General features: G+C 46.1%; 1 protein-coding gene across 1 annotated transcript in view; it reads right to left on the reverse strand.

Moving 5' to 3' along the window:
• Positions 1 to 20,021, reverse strand: part of LOC132971999 (neurocan core protein-like) — a 113,554-nt gene that overhangs the window by 57,854 nt on the left and 35,679 nt on the right. Inside the window, exons 6-9 of the mRNA XM_061034832.1 lie at positions 19,350 to 19,477; positions 16,756 to 17,049; positions 13,880 to 14,734; positions 7,074 to 8,234 (exon numbers count right to left, since the gene is read on the reverse strand). Of these exons, the coding sequence (XP_060890815.1) occupies positions 7,074 to 8,234; positions 13,880 to 14,734; positions 16,756 to 17,049; positions 19,350 to 19,477 (2,438 nt within the window). The remainder of the gene's footprint in view (positions 1 to 7,073; positions 8,235 to 13,879; positions 14,735 to 16,755; positions 17,050 to 19,349; positions 19,478 to 20,021) is intronic.

Genomic DNA, 20,021 nt, shown 5'->3' on the forward strand with positions numbered 1-20,021 from the left:
AACCGCGGAGCTCGCTGTGGAAACAGGACGTTGACTAGAGAGCCAGCGAGCGGTGGTGTAGTGCGCAGCGCTGACAGACTGTGGCGTGCACGGAGTATGTGGAATGTGGCTCTAAGGCTGCACCTAGCAATAAAAGCTCAGATTGAGATTCATCAGGGAGGAGACTAAGCTGCTCAGAGAATCTCTGACTGAGTTTATATGAGGACATGAGAGCCAGCAGAGGTCTGCTCAGGTTTACAGATACAGCTCATTTAAAGAGACTTCAATAAACCAGGAGACATGATAACGTCTAAATGCTCCAACAAGCACCTGATGGTCTCTGAGCGCTCCTCTGTTTTACTTTGTAGTTTTTATGGAGGACTTAACGTTCACTATCTCTCTCTGTTATGGGCTCGTTATTGGGATGCTTCCTCTCCATGAATGCAGAGAGAATAAGAACCACGTCTGTAGCAGCAGTGATTTATGAGTTTGTAAGCAGAAGGCGGCGTCGTAACGAAGCAAAGCCATGATGAAAATCTTACGCCCAGAGACACTGAAAAAAACCTCTGGAGCATCCTTTGTCACTGTGAGACTGAAGTTAGCTTTGTCTGATCTGTAGAGCGCTGTGAGTTGAGAAAGTGTTCATAAAAACAACAACAACAGAAAGAAAAGTGCAGAGCTGTTCCCAGAGATTCAATCCCTCATCTGCCTTAATGGGACCCCCTGGTCATAGCGTCTCACCGCTCCCTGTGATGGAGCTCCTACGGGCTGAATTATCATCACGTCTTGTGTTGGCAGCAAAGATATTAGAGCATCTTTGTGAATCCATAAACACGCCTGTTAGAGATGTGCAGGCTAGCTGCAGAAAATCTCTGATGGTGAAAATAAAAGAGTTGTTTGTTTTATGAACTTTTGAGAATATAAATCATTTCAGTGACGACAGACCACCTGAGGTTTCTGCCGGCTACACAGAACATCATTCTGTAAATGCTTTCGGTCCATCAATGTATATCTCTTGTTCTGGGTCACAGCGGGCTGGAGCCGATCCCAATGGTCAATCGGACGAGAGGCGGGGTTACAACCTGGACTGTTCACCAGCCAATCACAGGGCTGACATGTAGAGAAAGACAACCAGACACACTCACATTCACACTTACAGGCAATTTAGAGTCTCCATTTAACCTAACGAGCATGTCTTTGGACTGTGGGAGGAAGACGGAGTACCCGGAGAGAACCCACACATGAACGAGGAGAACATACAGACTCCACACAGAGAGACTCCTGTCAGACGGGGATTCAAACCAGGACCCTCCTCACAGAGAGACTCCTGACAGACGGGGATTCAAACCAGGAACCTCCACACAGAGAGGCTCCTGTCAGACGGGGATTCAAACCAGGAACCTCCACACAGAGAGGCTCCTGTCAGACGGGGATTCAAACCAGGAACCGCCTCACTGTGAGGCCACAGCGCTAACCACTGCACCACCATGCAGCCCTTCAGCATATTTGTGTTCTCTAAATAATTTAAAAACTAACACTCTTTGCAAATATGTACATTTATGGCTTTCCTATCACTGCTTGATGTAACGTTCAAAGACGTTTTTTCGTTCTGTTTCACAGCATGGTGCTTGACCTGGTCCTGACTGAGTTTCAGATGATGTGTAGACCTTTGAAAAACAACTTGTCTTCTGACATTAACCTAATAAAAGGTACATTTTTGACATGATTTACAGACTTGACATGCACCTTTATGCATGTTTCGCATTGACAGTGTGATTCCATCTTCAGTGAGACTGCACCATTGTCAACAGATCTGGATCATCTTTAGAGGCTTCTAAGTCTCAGACCCAAACTACACCAACTCATAGCTAGGACATCTTCTTTTGGGCAATGGTCATATATTCATTTGAGCTTGGTTAATGGAGCTTATATATTTATTTTCTAGTCTTCTGACTACTCAAAGCTCTTTTACACCACAGGTCACACCTACACATTCACACACTGATGGTAGAGGCTGCTGAGCAAAGAGTCCATCAGTATTAACTCATCCATTCATACACATTCACACACTGATGGTAGAGGCTGCTGAGCAAAGAGTCCATCAGTATTAACTCATCCATTCATACACATTCACACACTGATGGTAGCGGCTGCTGAGTAAAGAGACCATTAGTATTAACTCATCCATTCATACACATTCACACACTGATGGTAGCGGCTGCTGAGTAAAGAGACCATTAGTATTAACTCATCCATTCATACACATTCAAACGCTGATGATAGAGGCTGCTGAGTAAAGGGTCCATCAGTATTAACTCATCCATTCATACACATTCACACACTGATGGTAGAGGCTGCTGAGGAAATATTCATAAATATTCATACACCGCCCATGAAGCAGCGGGAGCAACTTGGGGTTAAGTGTCTTGCCCAAGGACATGTGGCTGCTGGAGCTGGGGATCGAACCCCCGACCTTCAGGTTGAGAGATGATCGACTCTACCACTGATCCACAGCTGCCCCAGATTAAATGGAGGTTGTAGGCATTGGAGAACAGATGTTTTTGTTTTTAATGAGTCTACAGATTGGGCACTGCGGATGTCTGAGGGTGGGGGCTGTGATGCTGAAGGCCCTGTCTCCATAGGTGCAGAGTCTGGTGTGTGGCAAAGAGTGCTTAATCTCATTTTCAACCCTTCAGTAACTTTGTTATCGCTCTGCTTTAAAGGACACAAAGACTCTCTGCTCTGTGAGCACAGAGGGGTTTGTACAAAATTCTCAAGGGAGCGGTTAGAATTTTGCTGCAGGCGAGAGTAGGCGGATGAAAGCTATTGCTTACAATGATGGAAGCCTGGTGGTTTGTGCCCCGCCCCATGTAAGGAGGCAGTGGTCCTCCAAGTGGTCGCCATGGGTTCAAGTCCGACCTGTGGCTCCTTTCCTGCCTGTCTTTCTCCACTCTCTCTCTCCCTGATTTCTGACTCTATCCACAATCCTGTCTCTAAATAGTAAACATTTCTTTTGCAGCGACGAATGTGAAAAAGTTCTGATACACAACGGGTACAAATCCGACTTGTCTGAGAGGAGACGACACACCTAATCCGTTCTCCCCCGATCACAGTAAGCTCTCCTGCAAAGCACTTCTCTCTCCCAGCACACATTTCACAAGACACTGCAGAGAAATGTGTCACACTTTGCTGTAGAGACACTCGCTGAGACATCAGGGTTACAACGGTTCCTGCTATTTGTCAATTAAAATCACAAGTCCTCTGCACATGTTTGAATATAAAGTGTGCGTCAATCCGCTGCAGCCACGCAGTGTGTCATGCTTTGTAAAAGCTGCTAAGACAAAGTCTAATTTATAAAAAGTGCAAAAGGTTAAATGCATTCCAGACCCCTCGAAGGTCGTGAGTGGTTCCATCTGTGGACACAGTGGACATTCTTTAAAGAGGCAGTGATGAGGATCCTGCTGAGGCTGAGGACACATCAGACGGCTATTTACTGTCTCGTGTTATATACTTAATTCAAGAGGTTATCGGGACACGATGCCGGAGAGAGTCATAACAATGACGAGAGGAGTGAGGAAAGAGGAATAGTGAGGCAGACGGGGTGAGAGGAAGGAAAAACGAACGAGGATCAAAATGCATCACGAGTGTTCTGCAGACGGATGATCCAAGGTCTGAAACAGCCAGCAGACACACTGACATCTATCCACAGACGCTGACAATACTGTCTCCATCTATCTCTTCCTTTACACAGACACACACACACACACACACACACACACACACACACACACATACATACACACACACACACACACACACACACACACACACACACACACACACACAGACACACACACACACACACACACACACACACACACACAGACACACACAGACACACACACACACACACACACACACACACACAGACACACACACACACACACACACACACACACACACACAGACACACACACACACACACACACACACACACACACACAGACACACACACACACACACAGACACACACACACACACACACACACACACACACACACACACAGACACACACACACACACACACACACACACACACACACACACACAGACACACAGACACACAGACACACACACACACACACACACACACACACACACACACACACAAACTTCATCCTACTGGCTCTCGTCTCCTCCAATCTAACACTCTAATGTGTTTGAGGGCTTCCTGCCATGTTATTGATGCTGCCAGAGGTCTGATCCATGTTGAGCCCCGGACAAGGCTGCTGTCAAGAGGACTCTAACTCAGACCTCCTGTCCTCTGATTGTAGAGAGGACTCTAACTCAGACCTCCTGTCCTCTGATTGTAGAGAGGACTCTAACTCAGACCTCCTGTCCTCTGATTGTAGAGAGGACTCTAACTCAGACCTCCTGTCCTCTGATTGTAGAGAGGAGAAGATGTCACTTTATCCACCTGCGTCGCTTCATAGCCTCGAACAGTTGGACACCAGAGCTCTGAAACTTTCACTAAACTTTCTTTCTTGTTGAAAGTCGCTGGACTAAAGAACAGTTTTTGTTTCTTCTTAGTGACTTAAAGTTCTGGAAATCTGGTGTTTAGGATTAAACAATATGGAAATGAAGATATGAGTAATTAAATGTTTCTGCTTTCTTACAGTGAAGGATTAAGACATACCGTGTGTGTTTGTGTGTGTGTGTGTGTGTGTGTGTGTGTGTGTGTGTTTGTGTGTGTGTTTGTGTGTGTGTACGGGAGATGGATTATGGAGGTTTACTCCTGAGTAATCTTGGCATGCTGCTGCTTCTTCACATATTTGTAGTCGTCGTGTTGTGTGTTTTTATGTGTGTGTGTGTGTGTGTGTGTGTGTGTGTGTGTTTTTGTGTTTTTGTGTGTGTGTGTGTGTGTGTGTGTGTGTGTGTGTGTGTGTGTGTGTGTGTGTGTGTGTGTGTGTGTGTGTGTGTGTGTATGTGTGTCCTCCCATCTGTGTGTGTTTAGCTGGAGGCCAGAGCGACGGGGGGATTTGAAGGCGGGTGTAGAATTATATAGCATGGTCTTATCACTCTGATAAATGTCTAAAACAGGACACAGAGAGGCTGAGGCTGCTCCGATAACAGAGACTGAAATAAGGGGAAGAAATAAAGAAAGAGACAGAGAGGAGGAGGGGAAGGAAGGTGAAGAGATGATGAAGAACAATGTGCTCTCTGGAGGCGGTCCGACTCTGATCATTGATTAAAGAAGTTTATGTTCTCCCACCTACAGCTCTGTGGAGGACGCTCTCACCCCTCTCTCTCTCTCCCTCTACTCATCAACTCTTCCTCAAAAAAGATAGGTCCATCCTCCTGCTCTCTCTCTCTCCCTCCGCTCTGCCTCGTTCTCTCTGCTGTAACGGGCACACGACCATTGCTGTCCTTTCCTCTGAACTATAACTGATGACTGTGAAAGGTCACTCAGAGAGACGGAGTCGTGATGCTGCTAATCACTCAACAAGAGCAGGGCCACTCAGTCCATTCAAATGTCACCACATCAGGAAAATACTGAAGGACAACACAGCGTGTTTGTGCAGGAGGAAACAGAACACACCTTTAGAAATAAACCGCAGGATGATGCTCAATGTTTGTAAAGCCAGCTCGGATTCTCTGTGTTGACTCATTAAAAATAGAAAAATAAATGGCCGACACACCAAGTTAAATGGACACAAGAACAGTGGCAGCACTCTGCAACGTTCTGTAAATCGCTGCAACACCTGTTGGTTTGACCTGATAACTGCTCTCATATCTGGCAAACCGAGGGGCGTCCAAAACGGCCGTGTGGGGGGTGTCTTAAAAGCGCCTACCTTCTCTGGTCCAAACAAATCCAGAGCATTCAGGAGCAGAATCTAAAGTTAGAAGGAGGACATACTGGCTGCTGCATTGTTGTCAGAGAAGACAGCTCTTCAACATAGCATGTTTCCTTAATGATCATATAGTAAGATACCTTTATCATTTCACTCACCACACATCTCACTGATTGATCCTTTAAGGAAACATATTTGGGTTTTTAAGATCAAAGAATATAAATAAGCAGGAGGCAAGTTGTGAAAACGTTTGTTTTGTTCATTAACTCAGTGGCAGCAGGTTCGTTCACATTACAAAGAAATCAATAGACGCACGCTGAAACCATCACGAACACTTTGGTTATTGTAAAACAAGAGGTGAAGGAATAGGTTGTGATAGAAGAGACACATGTGAGACAAAGAGCCAAATGAACATGGACGAAGATGAAGATGAGGGAAACAAACTGCAGTCCAATCTAGTAGCTGGTGTCTACATTGATTTGTTGGCTGCACGCATCTCCGCCTCTCCCAGTTCACCTAATTGCTCTCACTCTGACCCACTAATTGCTTCACTAAGACCTGGTTGGTCTCAGCTCAGTGCACTACCCTGCTGTCTGCAGCTGTCTGTCTGCACCAACATGGGAGGAGGAGAGAGGAAAGAGGAGGAGGAGGTGGAGGTAAAGAGAGAGGAGAGGAGGAGGTAAAGAGAGAGAGGAGGAGGATGTGGAGGTAAAGAGAGAGGAGAGGAGGAGGTAAAGAGAGAGAGGAGGAGGATGTGGAGGTAAAGAGAGAGAGGAAAGGAGGACGTGGAGGTAAAGAGAGAGAGGAGGATGTGGAGAGAGGAAAGAGGAGGTGGAGGTGGAGGTAAAGAGAGAGAGGAGAGGAGGAGGACATGGAGGTAAAGAGGAGGTAAAGAGAGAGAGGAGGAGGAGAGAGGAAAGAGGAGGTAAAGAGAGAGAGGAGGAGAAGGAAAGAGGAGGTAAAGAGAGAGAGGAGGATGTGGAGGTAAAGAGAGAGAGGTGATGTAGAGGTAAACAGCAGTACACAGACGTAGTCAGGATATAGAGGTGTATATATTTGAAGCGGTGTCAGGCACACAGAGAGCTCACATGCTGCTGTTTGATGTGAGTGATGCTTCTGACGCTCACTGAGCTGCAAACATAATTAAATAAATCTCTGCTGATTAGATAATAGATCATAATCATGATGATGATAATGACACAGGGAAGAGTATTGACTGGAAACACCAGGAAGCGTGCATACCTGAGGGGATGAGTCCAAAAGCCCAGTCAGGTACCAGAAATCCAAACGGGTTGTGTTTCTCTTTGAAGTCCTCGTCGTCCGTCGTCGTTGAAGATTCCTTCTTCTCTGATTTTGTGCTCACGCCTTTGAAAGGACTTCCTACGATGAAGGACTCAGTCACTGCCGACCTGGATTCCATTTCTGTTGCACCGATGTTCGAGGCAAAGGTGTTCGGCCGAACGACACCCGTCGACGTGCGAGCGCCGTCACCGGGTGCTGAGGTAGCTGAGAGGTGCAGGCCCTGCAGGTCAGCTGTGCTCGTTGCTTTCTCCTTCTCGTCCTGAACCCATGAAATGGAAATGGACGACTCTTCAGTGGCGGCGTGGTTTGAGGGATTTTCCGGCCTTGCTGTGGTGGTAGGATCCGTCCTCTGCGAGTCCCCGGTTGTGTGAAGCTGCATCGTGGTCACCTCGGAGGTTGTAAGCGCCCCCATTGAGACGTCAGGCGGGGATGACACCTCCTCTCTGGCCTCTTTGTGCTTCTTAAAAACAGAAGTGGAACCTGAGTCTCTTTGTGAAGACTCCTCAGAGAGGTTCTCGGTGGGTCTGTGCACGTAGAGGATCTCTCCCCGGGCCTCTTCGGCTGTGTCGGCCTCCTGGGGCGGGGTGGTGGGTTGTTGGAATAGCTGCCGATGGGACAGAGTCGTGAGCTCTGCCAGGGTCACTAGCTCAGTCTGGGTTTGGCTGAGTGAAGTTTCAGGACTCGGTTTGACCCGACTGCTGTCCAAGACCTTGTTCAATCCCAACCCGCCTGGAAAGTCTGTCCCGTCAGCGCTCCCCTCGGTCTCCCTCTCCTCCCCCGACACGGTCCTGGCAGCTGATGGTGCAATGCTGGCATCGCCTCCCTCCTCCTGGTCCCTCCCCTGGCCTGAATAGTTCTCCACACCGTCCTGTCTAACGGAGGTGGGCGGAGTCATCATTTCAAGTGGCCCCGCCTTGACTTCCATAGGCTCCCAGGTGGGACGTTTACCCACATAGGCCACGTGTCCTGGGGGTCCCAGTTTAGAGCCGAGCATCGACTTGATGGCCCACTTAAAAGGGCTGCTGGGGGCGGGATCAAAGGTGGAGCTTCTTCTGGGACCCTGAGGTTCTGATGTGTTGACAGGTTCACGGGGTGGTGACTCTAAGGGGGAACAGAGAGACAGAATAGACTAATTAACACTCATGAAGGGGGAGGCTGGAGGCGGATTTAATCAGCAATTAAAAATTCAAGACTGTGTGTTTATATAGAACCTGTGTTTTTAATATGCAGAACATTTTCACTTCCTGCTCGACTGAACGTAACTCTTCCTGACTGTGAGTTTGATGTTTAGGAGTCCTTCTTCTCCAGTGGAGCCGATCAGAGAGGCTCAAAATGAAGACCAAAGACTCATGTGAGTGCACACGGAGACACAAACAAAACACCAGAAGGATGGAGGGATGCATTCAGAGTCATTTCTCGTCCCTGTTCCATGTTTTACTTCTTCCCTCTGGAGTGTTTGAGCCCAAACAGCCTCGTTTCAGGAACACAGTGTCCTGTAGAGAGAGAGGAGCCGTGTGGAGACAAACACAGGAGCCCGACCATGAAGAGAAACTAATGACTTTCTCCATCTCAGAGCTGTTTATGTAGATGAAGTGGTCCACTGCCTTATCAGCTTACAGTGCTAAACCAAACACTGGATGCTGTCTGCAGCATCAATCATTCATTCTGTCTGCAGAATGGGGGGGGGGGGGGAGGGGGCAGCACTGCAGTATGCTGTTACTGAGACGACCAGCTAGAGTTGCTTCATCATCATCAGTCAGGCTCAGTGTGACTGACCTCAGTTCAGTTAGCCTGTCTGTGATACACAGTGATTCAGCGGGGGGGGGGGGGGGGGGCACAACCACGACAGAGCACAACAATTTACCCCGAGAGGCAGAACATACACTCATATGTCCGTGCATAAAACATGACCATGTTTGTTCATTATTCAGAAGGTCTGCTTTATGTTTCAGGGAGCTTTATGAGCCTGAGGTTTATTTCCATAAGAGCCGTGCAGCCCGGCCTAATCGTCCTATTATTAATCCAAATAGATAATGACACTTTCACTGCTGATGCAGAACGACCCAATAATTAGATTACATCACTTTATTAGAACTTTATTAAACCCCAGCCGAGAAACACATTCTGCAACCTGTTCAACTGTTCAACATACAAACAACAAACACACAACAAACACACAACATACACACAACATACACACAACAAACACACAACAAACACACAACATACACAGAACAAACACACAACATACACACAACAAACACACAACATACACAGAACAAACACACAACAAACACACAACATACACACAACATACACACAACAAACACACAACAAACACACAACATACACAGAACAAACACACAACATACACACAACAAACACACAACATACACAGAACAAACACACAACAAACACACAACATACACACAACATACACACAACAAACACACAACAAACACACAACATACACAGAACAAACACACAACATACACACAACAAACACACAACATACACAGAACAAACACACAACAAACACACAACATACACACAACAAACACACAACAAACACACAACAAACACACAACATACACACAACAAACACACAACAAACACACAACATACACACAACAAACACACAACAAACACACAACATACACACAACATACACACAACAAACACACAACAAACACACAACAAACACACAACAAACACAGAACAAACACACAACAAACACACAACATACACACAACAAACACACAACAAACACACAACATACACACAGCATACACACAACATACACACAACATACACACAACATACACACAACATACACACAACAAACACACAACAAACACACAACATACACACAACAAACACACAACAAACACACAACATACACACAACAAACACACAACATACACACACCACTGAGGCATCACTAGTCGCTCCCTGAGTTGTTCAGTAGAACACTGAGACATCACAGATTCCATCTCTTTTTAATAGACAAGGTCGATCCACGTTAATCTGGTTGTTCATCTGTGTAATGAGCCATGTAATAAATAAAAATTAGACATAATTAGACACAGATTGTGAAGATTTCATCGTCCTATTAGAGCAGACTAAGACCCTCTGATGCTTTAAATCTGTTGGTTTGAAGCTTTGTGGGAACAACAGGACACTGAAACAGACTCATAATAAACTCAGCTTGTGCTCCCTCTGTAAGTGGTTCTGTTGTTGTCGACTCCACTTGACTGGAGTAAAGTCGGGCTGAGAGGAAACCTCGGGTCAGACAGACATGATATTAAACAGTCTGGCAGAGAGAAAGACAGAGAGCTGGTATAATGCCTCCTCATTGCGTCTGCAGAGATGACATGTGATAACAGAGACTGAGGGGAAGTTATTGAGTGAAAATGTAAATCATGTCAGGAGGCTCTACATCGACTGTCAGTTCACACACACCGCTTTGTCTTTTACAATAAACATTCAGTGTCTGGGGCTGAGGAGAGAGAGCAGCAGACATGCTTTCCCTGACAAACAGGCAACGTTTATTGAATGAAGAAGCCTCCACAGGGAGCTCCACAAAATCAGACTTAATGTTCAAATATTTTGATTTGAAAGAGACGTGATTGAAGCTATCGCTCACAGTGAATGAGTCAGAGATCTTTTCTAAACTCTGATCTTTCTTTGATATCCTGTCAGCTGCTCCAAGCTTTGCCTTCTCTTCAGTTAGTGTGGAGATGTAAGAACATGTTTACATGACGACTGGGAGGTAATCTTTTGTCTGGTTAGTTTACAAGACAACACAGTTTTGGGTGCCTGAAAAAGCAAACTTTTTTGAAAAAGGCTCCGTCTCCATCGTCATGTAAACTGGTGAAGTGCTGCTCCTCTAAAAACGGAGTATCAGTATGTTGGCCAGTACGTTCCTATGACTTGGCAACTTTCCAGTGTCTCTCTTTCTCTCTGTCATAAAGAAACTGTCGCACAGGTGTGGAGCACTTCTGTTGTGAAGGATGAACTTACAGCGTTCGTCTACCTGCTGGGTTAGGGGTGTTCATGTTCTTGCAGCCAGTTTGATGCTCATGCAGTTTTTTTTCGTCATAGTCTCAACTACTGTTACTGTTTAAGTTGATAGCCATGCACTTCAGAGTTCTGTTTGTGCTGCTCACTTTATGATATTTAACAACGCTTCTCCAGCAGATTGTAGATTAACTGCACCGTCACTTAGATCAGCAGAGACGCATTATTTACATAAAACACTCCATGGACCAAGGGCAGCCAAAAGGCAAATAAACCTGATTTGTAATCCTAACGATGTCGTCTGAACGTGGAAGTCATGTGAAAACACAGACGAGAGCTCAGTGGATTGTTTTAATGTTTACTCAGCCTTTATGATCTCCTGAAGTGTGCAGACTCAGAGCTAATGAAGTTCACTGATGCTAATTTAAGAAGAGACATCAGCTGTCAGCTTTCCTCCTGATCGCTCTTCCTCTCTCTACTCCTCCCCTTCCTGTGCTCCTCGTCCTCCTCTAGTGATCACTCCGCCTACCTTCATCTCAAATGGCAGAAACATAGATGGAGGTGAGAGCTAACGGAGCGCGCCCAACCTCCACATTAACTGGATACAGCTGTGAATAATGCAGACAGACTACAGCTTTGGTTTCCATGAATGCCTTGTAGCTTTGCAGCAGTGTTCAGGTTGCACAGCAGTGAGTGTTTAAATCTGGTCATTTCAAGGGGACAAACGCCTCTCCTCTTTATTGGATCATCCCCTGCTTCTTGATGATTCTTTGTATCTTCCCCCTGCACTGAAGCCGGGCTGCGTCTTTTTTTGGTGACCATTTGAAGAAAAATCTCTGAATGTTTTTACTTGTACGGCAATCTCGTAAGCCAGTGGCTATCAACTGTCCAAAATAGAGTCTCTGGGAGCATTGGCCAACTTCTTGAGGTACTCAGTGAAGCCAGGGAATATAAATAAAGGATCAAACACCTAGCTGTGGGAGCGTCTCCAGATTTTTCCAGTTTTTGCTGCTGATCATTCTCAGGGCTCCCCAAAACATGTGTGTGAAGTTTCTTGTTCTAAATCCACTCTGCTCCTGTATTTGATCATGTCTATGAACCCCTCTATTTCAGCCCTGCTCAAAACAGGCTGTTTCTGTGTCTGTACCTTTAAATATGTAAATGAGCTGTGTCTGACCACGCCCCCTCTCTGGAAGGGCTTGGGTGTCTCGGTGCTTTCTCGCTCCATGTCCTATTGTTTACGGTGAGAAGGCAGACTCAGAGGGCAGAACAAACACCTAGCTGTGGGAGTGTCACCCACCTGGGGGAGGGGCTACTGCCCTTTGTGATGTCATGAATGGAAAATCTCCAAACGGCCTGTTGTGAGCACACATTTTCTGAAAAGTGGAGCAGGCAAAAGACGGAGAGGATGGACTTTTCTCATCATTGGGGGGTTTGTAGACAGACTAGAGACACATGTTAGAGTTAGAGGAACATGGGGAAGAGGATTTTATATAATATGTGACCTTTAACTTAAGGCGCAGATATTTGTCCAGTCGACCCCCCCCCCCCCCCGTTATAAAGTAGAGTAAGTGGTTTTGGTTTGGTTGTCACGTTACCTCCAGGAGAGGCTGGATGCTGACCTTCTCTCTCTCCTGTGGTGTGTTGTGTACTGCAGCGTACCTGAGGGGAATTGACTGTGCTGAGGATGTTACCTGTCTGACAGGACCTCCAGCTTCTCACACGCGCTCTAACTAACAATGGAACTTTTACCTGTGGCTGTCTCCCGCCTCCTCTTTGCTCTATTTAATGTTTTCTCTTTTTACCCTACCTAGATATTTGTTCTTTACCCCGGGAAAGTCCAGATTGCTGGTTTTGCTGTTCTAGTCTGGGCTGGGGACCACCGGTCGTCCTGTTTTCTGTCTTTTTCCTTTAGATTAATTCTGTTTTCATTGGGTGGTCTTAGAGGGAGGTAAACGAGAGCGACGACCATTACGAGATTAGCTCTGTAATTTCCTATCTTTTGTTCTTTTCTGCCAGGGAGTCGAGCACCCTTTGTTTCATTTGTTTTATTATTTACCTTTAATTATCTGTGTGGCGTCCTACATGTTCCTGGTGTTCATTTTTTTCTGAGCCGTTTGGGTTTATTTTACAGCATGTCAAAGAGGCTGTAACAGAAACCCTGTCTGGTCCTTGCTTAGTCCCTCGAGAGTTTCTCTGTCTGAACACAGAATTCTCAAAACATGCGCTCGGTGAAGTCGCTTTACTTTCTCATCTGTAATTCCATTTCAATGTTTCAGTCAAAAAAACGTCTTTGACTCTTCGACAGGCTGTAAACTGTGCCGCAGGTCTGCTTTGTTCTAAACTCACCTTTAATAGAATCAAAGTTAATCTAAATCCCAGCTCGGCTTCTACTTTATTCTGACGACCTCTAACACAAACACAGCATCGTCAATAGACAAGAGAATGAAAGCATGAACAGACTCCCCCTCAACCTTCCTGTGACTGTTTGTGTTTGTAATTACTTCTTAATTAAATCCACAGACGCACTTCAAACTGCTCCACGGAGGATTTATATTCAGAGATGCTGAAAGGGAAAAGAATAAGAGAGAGGAGGAAGTATAGAAACTGACGCTGCCTGATGACTCGTCTGATTGAAAACAGTTTCAGTGTAACCCTCAGTTATTGGTTTAAAGGTGAACTCTGTACCTGAGTCCATACACAAGCAGTCAGTGCTGAGCTCTTACCGTTCACAGTGGATGGATCGTTGAGGGCGGAGGTGATGGAGGCTCCTCCTCCTGGCCGACTCATGGTGTCTCTTTGCCCTGTGATTTGGACTGCAGGCACTAATGGAACCAGTGGCATCACCTCTTTCTCCTGCTCAGACAGACCGTCCTCTGGACTCTGGAGTCCACTAGTCGGAGCCCTGAAGGAAAAACCAGCAGTCCTGTGCTCCATGATGGCGTTGTCCATGTTACTCTTCTTCACACTGGGTTTTGGTTCGCTCTGGTTTATGGTGGATGCTTCTCCCTGTGTCTGGTTCTCTCTTGTTGTTTCTTCAGACGCTGATGGTCTCATTTCTGTCTCCTCCGCCCCCTCCCCTCCCCTCCAGGACCTGAAGGGCTTCATCAGAGTGTGAACAAACTCGGCCAACACACGGTTGCTGGTCTGAGGCTGGGGAGTGGAAGAAGCTATGGAGGATAATGTAGCGGTGTCTGATGATCCAACACGGCCTCCATCTTCATGAACAGAACCTCCATGGTTCTCCAGGTCCGAAAGGCCAAAGGTGTTGTTGCTCTTTGCACCGTCAGAATCCTCCTGGCTGGTCTGGCTGCCTCTGGGTCCACCCTGGTTTTCACCCAAGCCCTCTGCTGGCTTTAAGTGGAGGACTACGTGCTCTTCAGAGATCTCAGAGGAGTTGTTCATTCCATCAGTGGAGTTGGCGCCTGTGCTGTCCAAATCGAGCAGACCAGACCAGGTAGAGGTTTTGGAGAAAGGGGGTCTGTGCTGGGCTTCAGTGACTGAGGGGATGGACTCTGCTGCTGGGTTTGTTTGGTATGAAGTCTGTGATTCTGCAGCCTGGACCCCTGCAGGCTGGTGAGCTGCAACACAAAAACAAACACATTTATGGACAGGAAGAGGACTCAGTTCACCTGTTCAACCTGCAGCTGAACCCCACACAACTGGACCTCATGTTTCTCCTCTACTCTAATAACATGCATGTCAGACCAGGTCATGATATATTTATTGTATTATACAACACAAATGTTGTTGCATTAAACAGGATTAACTTATGCTGCTCAGCTGTCCTGCAAGCAGCATCAAAGCAATCAAAATGTTTTCCACAGTCTGTGCACGCCGCTGTCCATCAGCACCGTGCACACTATGGCGCTGATCTCTGGGTCTCTGCTCCTGTTTCCACAGCAGGCGTCACGGCCCGTCTCTGAACCAGTGACACCACTACGCTTTGCTCCATTTCAAATACACTGCGAGATTAGATGCAAGCATGCGTCAACCTGGACAGAAACGCACAGAGTGTCTGGTGAATTTCAAAATAAAACACAAACAGACTCCTGATTGTATATTTACTCACTTAATCAACATGATGTCAAAACAGGCACCGAGTGGACAACAAATCATCCTCACAAAGACAAAGACACATTTTGTTTACACATTATATCTTGTAGTTCTCCTGTGATCTTGTAGTTCTCTTGTGATCTTGTAGTTCTCCTGTGATCTTGTAGTTCTCCTGTGATCTTGTAGTTCTGTGATCTTGTAGTTCTCCTCCTGTGATCTTGTAGTTCTCCTGTGATCTTGTAGTTCTCTTGTGATCTTGTAGTTCTCTCGTGATCTTGTAGTTCTCCTGTGATCTTGTAGTTCTACTGTGGTCTTGTAGTTCTCCTGTGATCTTGTAGTTCTCTTGTGATCTTGTAGTTCTCCTGTGATCTTGTAGTTCTACTGTGGTCTTGTAGTTCTCTTGTGATCTTGTAGTTCTCTTGTGATCTTGTAGTTCTCCTGTGATCTTGTAGTTCTGTGATCTTGTAGTTCTCCTCCTGTGATCTTGTAGTTCTCCTGTGATCTTGTAGTTCTCTTGTGATCTTGTAGTTCTGTGATCTTGTAGTTCTCCTCCTGTGATCTTGTAGTTCTTTTGTGATCTTGTAGTTCTGTGATCTTGTAGTTCTCCTGTGATCTTGTAGTTCTTCTGTGATCTTGTGAACACGTGTATATTGCTGCTCAAGGATGCGCTCTTCTGTGTTCACGCTCCCAGGGCATGCGCTGTCGGAGTGAACAAAACCGTGGTGCTCATGGAAAGCGTCGCACAGAATTTGTGGAAATTGCGGGTGAGAGTTGTGCATAATCAGGGGCGTGAATAATACGACTAGTGGACGTCTTCTTGCTGTTTCCCCAGGAGGCCCGTCTCAGCTCCTGCTCTTTCTCTTAATAGTTTGACTGAAAGTTAGGTTGATATGGCGACCGCCATCTATGAGCTTTAAAACTTCACTTCAGTAACCAATGGGTGAGAGACTGAGACTGTGTCATGTTTTATACTTGCTCTCACGTAATACGATTCAGTGATGCAGATGTTAACCTTCAATCTAACATGAGGATGACGTGAACGTAATCCAGACTCAGTTAACACATGATAAAAGACAAGGCCAGAGAAAAAGTCACGACAACCTCCACTTGTCCCTCTCTCTCTCTCTCTCTCTCTCTCTCTCTCTCTCTCTCTGTCTCTCTCTCTCTCTCTCTTCCTCTCTCTCTTTCTGTCTCTCTCTCTCTTGTTCTCTCCCCCCCTCTCTCCCTCTCTCTCTCTTGTTCTCTCCCTCTCTCTCTCTCTTTCTGTCTCTCTCCCTCTGTCTCCCTCTCTCTGTCTCCTCCTCTCTCTCTCTCTCTCTCTCTCTCTCTGTCCCCCTTCTCTCTCTCTATTTTCACTTCACTGAACATACAAGCCCTCTAATTCCCCCTGAGAGACTCTAATGTCACACTTTATCTCTGTAACTACTTTATGTGTGACACCAACATATCGTGTTTATTAATAACCAGAACGGAAAGCAGGTCTCCAGCTCCCTCTGTTGTTGCCATGGTAACGAGCACAGTGATGGTGCATGTACTGAATCAGTACCTGTGTAGCAGTAGGCGTCAAACAGCGCCGTGGTGTCCGGGAAGCCGGTACGGTTGGGGTTGTTGTAGACGGTCCTCACCCCGGGCTCGTCCCCACCGCAGTTCTTGCGTGGGACATTGATGGGGTAGCGGACGCTGCCGTCAGCCAGCCAGCCGGGATCACACTGGTCCAGGCCGGCCTGCCAGGCCAGGTAGAGCTGCCCCACTGTGGACAGCTGGGCTCCCAGCAAATGGCAGTGGGTGGAGGCTGTGGCCAGACTCAACTTCTCCTGAACTGCAGAGTGGAAGACTTCACCTGGAAGGAGACGGAGGAAAAGGAGAAGAAGAAGGAGAAGAAGAAGAAGAAGAGAGACGGAGAAGATGAAGAAGAAGAAGAAGAGAGACGGAGAGGAAGAAGAGAGGTGGAGAGCTCAGTTTAGTTATTTACAGAGTACAGAGAAGAACCTGAAGGCATCTTAGCCCTCAGTCTTCGATCTTGTTTGATGTCAGTTGGCTTATGATTGTGAGAGAGTTTGACTGACTGTCCAAGACGAAGGGCTGTCGTTTTATTTCTGTTTGTGTTAGAAACTATGATTTAAACATATTTAATATGTCGGCTGTGAAGGATACGGTTATGAAATAAACTTGAAGAAATGAGCTGGTGTCATAAGATGAGGGAACAGTGGAGCTTGTGTCTTTTCTTTCACCTCATATAAATAAGATCGAGCCCTCTCCCTTTTCATCAACTCTGTCAAAGCAGAACCATGAGAGACTTCAAGTGGATTCACGCACTATGCAATCAATGTTTAGCATATAAATAAAAGAAACCAGTGACCTGACTGTAAGTGAAAATCTCTGAATGAATGTTGGAGAAAGACGAAAAGACGGACGGAGAAGGACAGTTGGGTGAGTGTGGATCAAATACGATGCTGATGCAAAAAGAGTAGCTGAGTAACACAAAGACAACCATTTCATCAGGAAGTGCTGTGTGTGTGTGTGTGTGTGTGTGTGTGTGTGTGTGTGTGTGTGTGTGTGTGTGTGTGTGTGCGTGTGTGTGTGTGTGTGTGTGTGAGGCGAGTTACAGACTTCTATTATTCCAGGACCACCAGAGCTAACAGAATATGTGTGCTGGGATGACGTCAGATAAATAAGATGATGACCACAAGCACTCCCAATTATTTAAGACCTCCTGATTTCCAAAAGAGGCCTCCAGGCAGACTGAGCCGACCCCTCAGCCTCTCTCCCACCATCACTGCTTCACTTTTCACCCCGTTCACTTTGGCAGAAGATATCGACCCAAACAGATTCACAGTCTCTTTTAAAATATCGACATCTTTCTGCTGATTAACAAAAATAATGACATCATCAGCATACGCTGACAATTTAAAAATGACAGCAGAGAGACCTGACCTCAGTCTGTAAAGCAGGGGTTCAATGGCTAAGGAATATAACATTCCAGATAAAGAACAGCCCTGCCTCACCCCCCCTCTGTACACTAAAAGGAGCACTCAGGCCTCCGTTGATCTTCAGGACACTCGCAATGTCACAAAACCTGGATCTTAGCTAAGAAACATGGGTTGAACCCAAAGGGGTTAGAGTCTGCCATAGATACTGGTGTTCAACCCGACCAAAATCCTTTTCCTGGTCTAGTGAAATCAGACCAGTGTCTATAGCCAATGAACCAGAGACTTGTTAAACATGCTGAATCAGAGTGATGTCATCACCTGAGCTTGCCGGGGGTGCAGTAGGTCTGATCGGTGTGGATGATCGACCCCATCACCTGCTTTAGTCTGACCATAAAGAGAAAATAAAACCGGAGTATTTTTCCGTCCAGTCTGAAACTTTTCTCCTGTGTATTTTGTTTAGAGGAGACACCACACTCACAGCCAATCACTGAGAAGCTTTGACCCGTACTCATAAAGCCACAAAAACACAGTTTCAGCCCACGTTCGCAGACAGCGCCCGTTTTCAATACAAACAGTCGAGTTCACCGTCCTGAGCGCTAAAACGCCATCGGCATCAGCTGTTTTTTTTTTTATCTCAGTTGAAAGAAGTCCAACTTTAAGAACAGCGCCAAGCTCATCAATGTCACTTCTCCCTCATCGCTCAATCAAAATCAAGAAGGGGCGGGACTTCTGATATCAGCTTTGTCAACAACAATGGCGCTCGTCTGCCTGGTCTTTTTGGAGGGAACAGGTCCCAGGTGTCGAGCTGCTGCTGATGTCAGGACACGACTCCTTTACATCTAACGGACATTACAGAGGGAAGCAGGAAGTTAACTTTAGTAACCTAGCAACAATGAACACTGGTGAGAAGCGCTCTGTAACGGAGGTTGTGAGCGCTGCGTCTGTGGAGAACCGACATGTCTGGAATACAAAATACTTTTTGTCCTCTTGTAGGTTTTCTTTCCTTTCTGGCACTGACAGTTGATCAAGAAGTAAAGTTTAAGGACGACACTTCTGACGCTGCAGGTGGGACTCGACATTGTGCATCTCTCGCCCCGTCACGACCACATGTTGCCTCCTCTTCCTCCTTTACTGCCTGACAAAGGGTTAAATCCTGCTCAAGGTCAACCCACATTGTCAGACCTAAAATGTATGATCCTAACGTAAATACCTTGAAGCTGCTTGGCAAAGCAGTAGACATCGAACAGCTCCTCAGGGGCCCTGTTGCCATAGTTACGGACACCAGGTGAGTCCTCTCGGTCCCCATAGCAACCGGGACGAGGCGATTGGATGGGATACCTGCGGAAAATCAGAACACAGGGACAGAGAGGGAGAAAGGAGAGAAGAGTTATTAATCTTGGACATAGAAAAAGAAGCTGCAGACAAAATCGGCTCGGCAGAGAAACAAATGTTTTTACAGACAACAAAATAAATAAAAACTTAATGAGACTTCAGTCTGCACAGAGTGAATTTAAGAAAAAACACACAGGAGATTACAGAATCATAAAACAAATAATCACAATTTTACAGTCATCCTGATATCAACCTTGGCAATAAACACATTTTAAAATTCTGAAGGTCGAGCTCTTTGATAAAAACCTCTGCACTAAGTGATGTCACTGATGAAGAAGGTGATGATGAAGACGATTATGATATTTGGGATGGTGAAGGATTATTAAACAGTCAATAACAGAATGTAAAAGGTGCTGTGTGATCGTGAGTTGACCGGTTCTATTGTGTAACTAAACTCGGGGAGGACACACGCAGTGCGAGTATATCATTTGTGTTCTGTGCGAGTCCAGGGCCGGTTTGTGTTCAGAAACTCTGTTTAAGGTGTTTCTGT

Source organism: Labrus mixtus, chromosome 3 (assembly GCF_963584025.1).
Source record: "Labrus mixtus chromosome 3, fLabMix1.1, whole genome shotgun sequence".
NCBI classification, from domain to species: domain Eukaryota; kingdom Metazoa; phylum Chordata; class Actinopteri; order Labriformes; family Labridae; genus Labrus; species Labrus mixtus.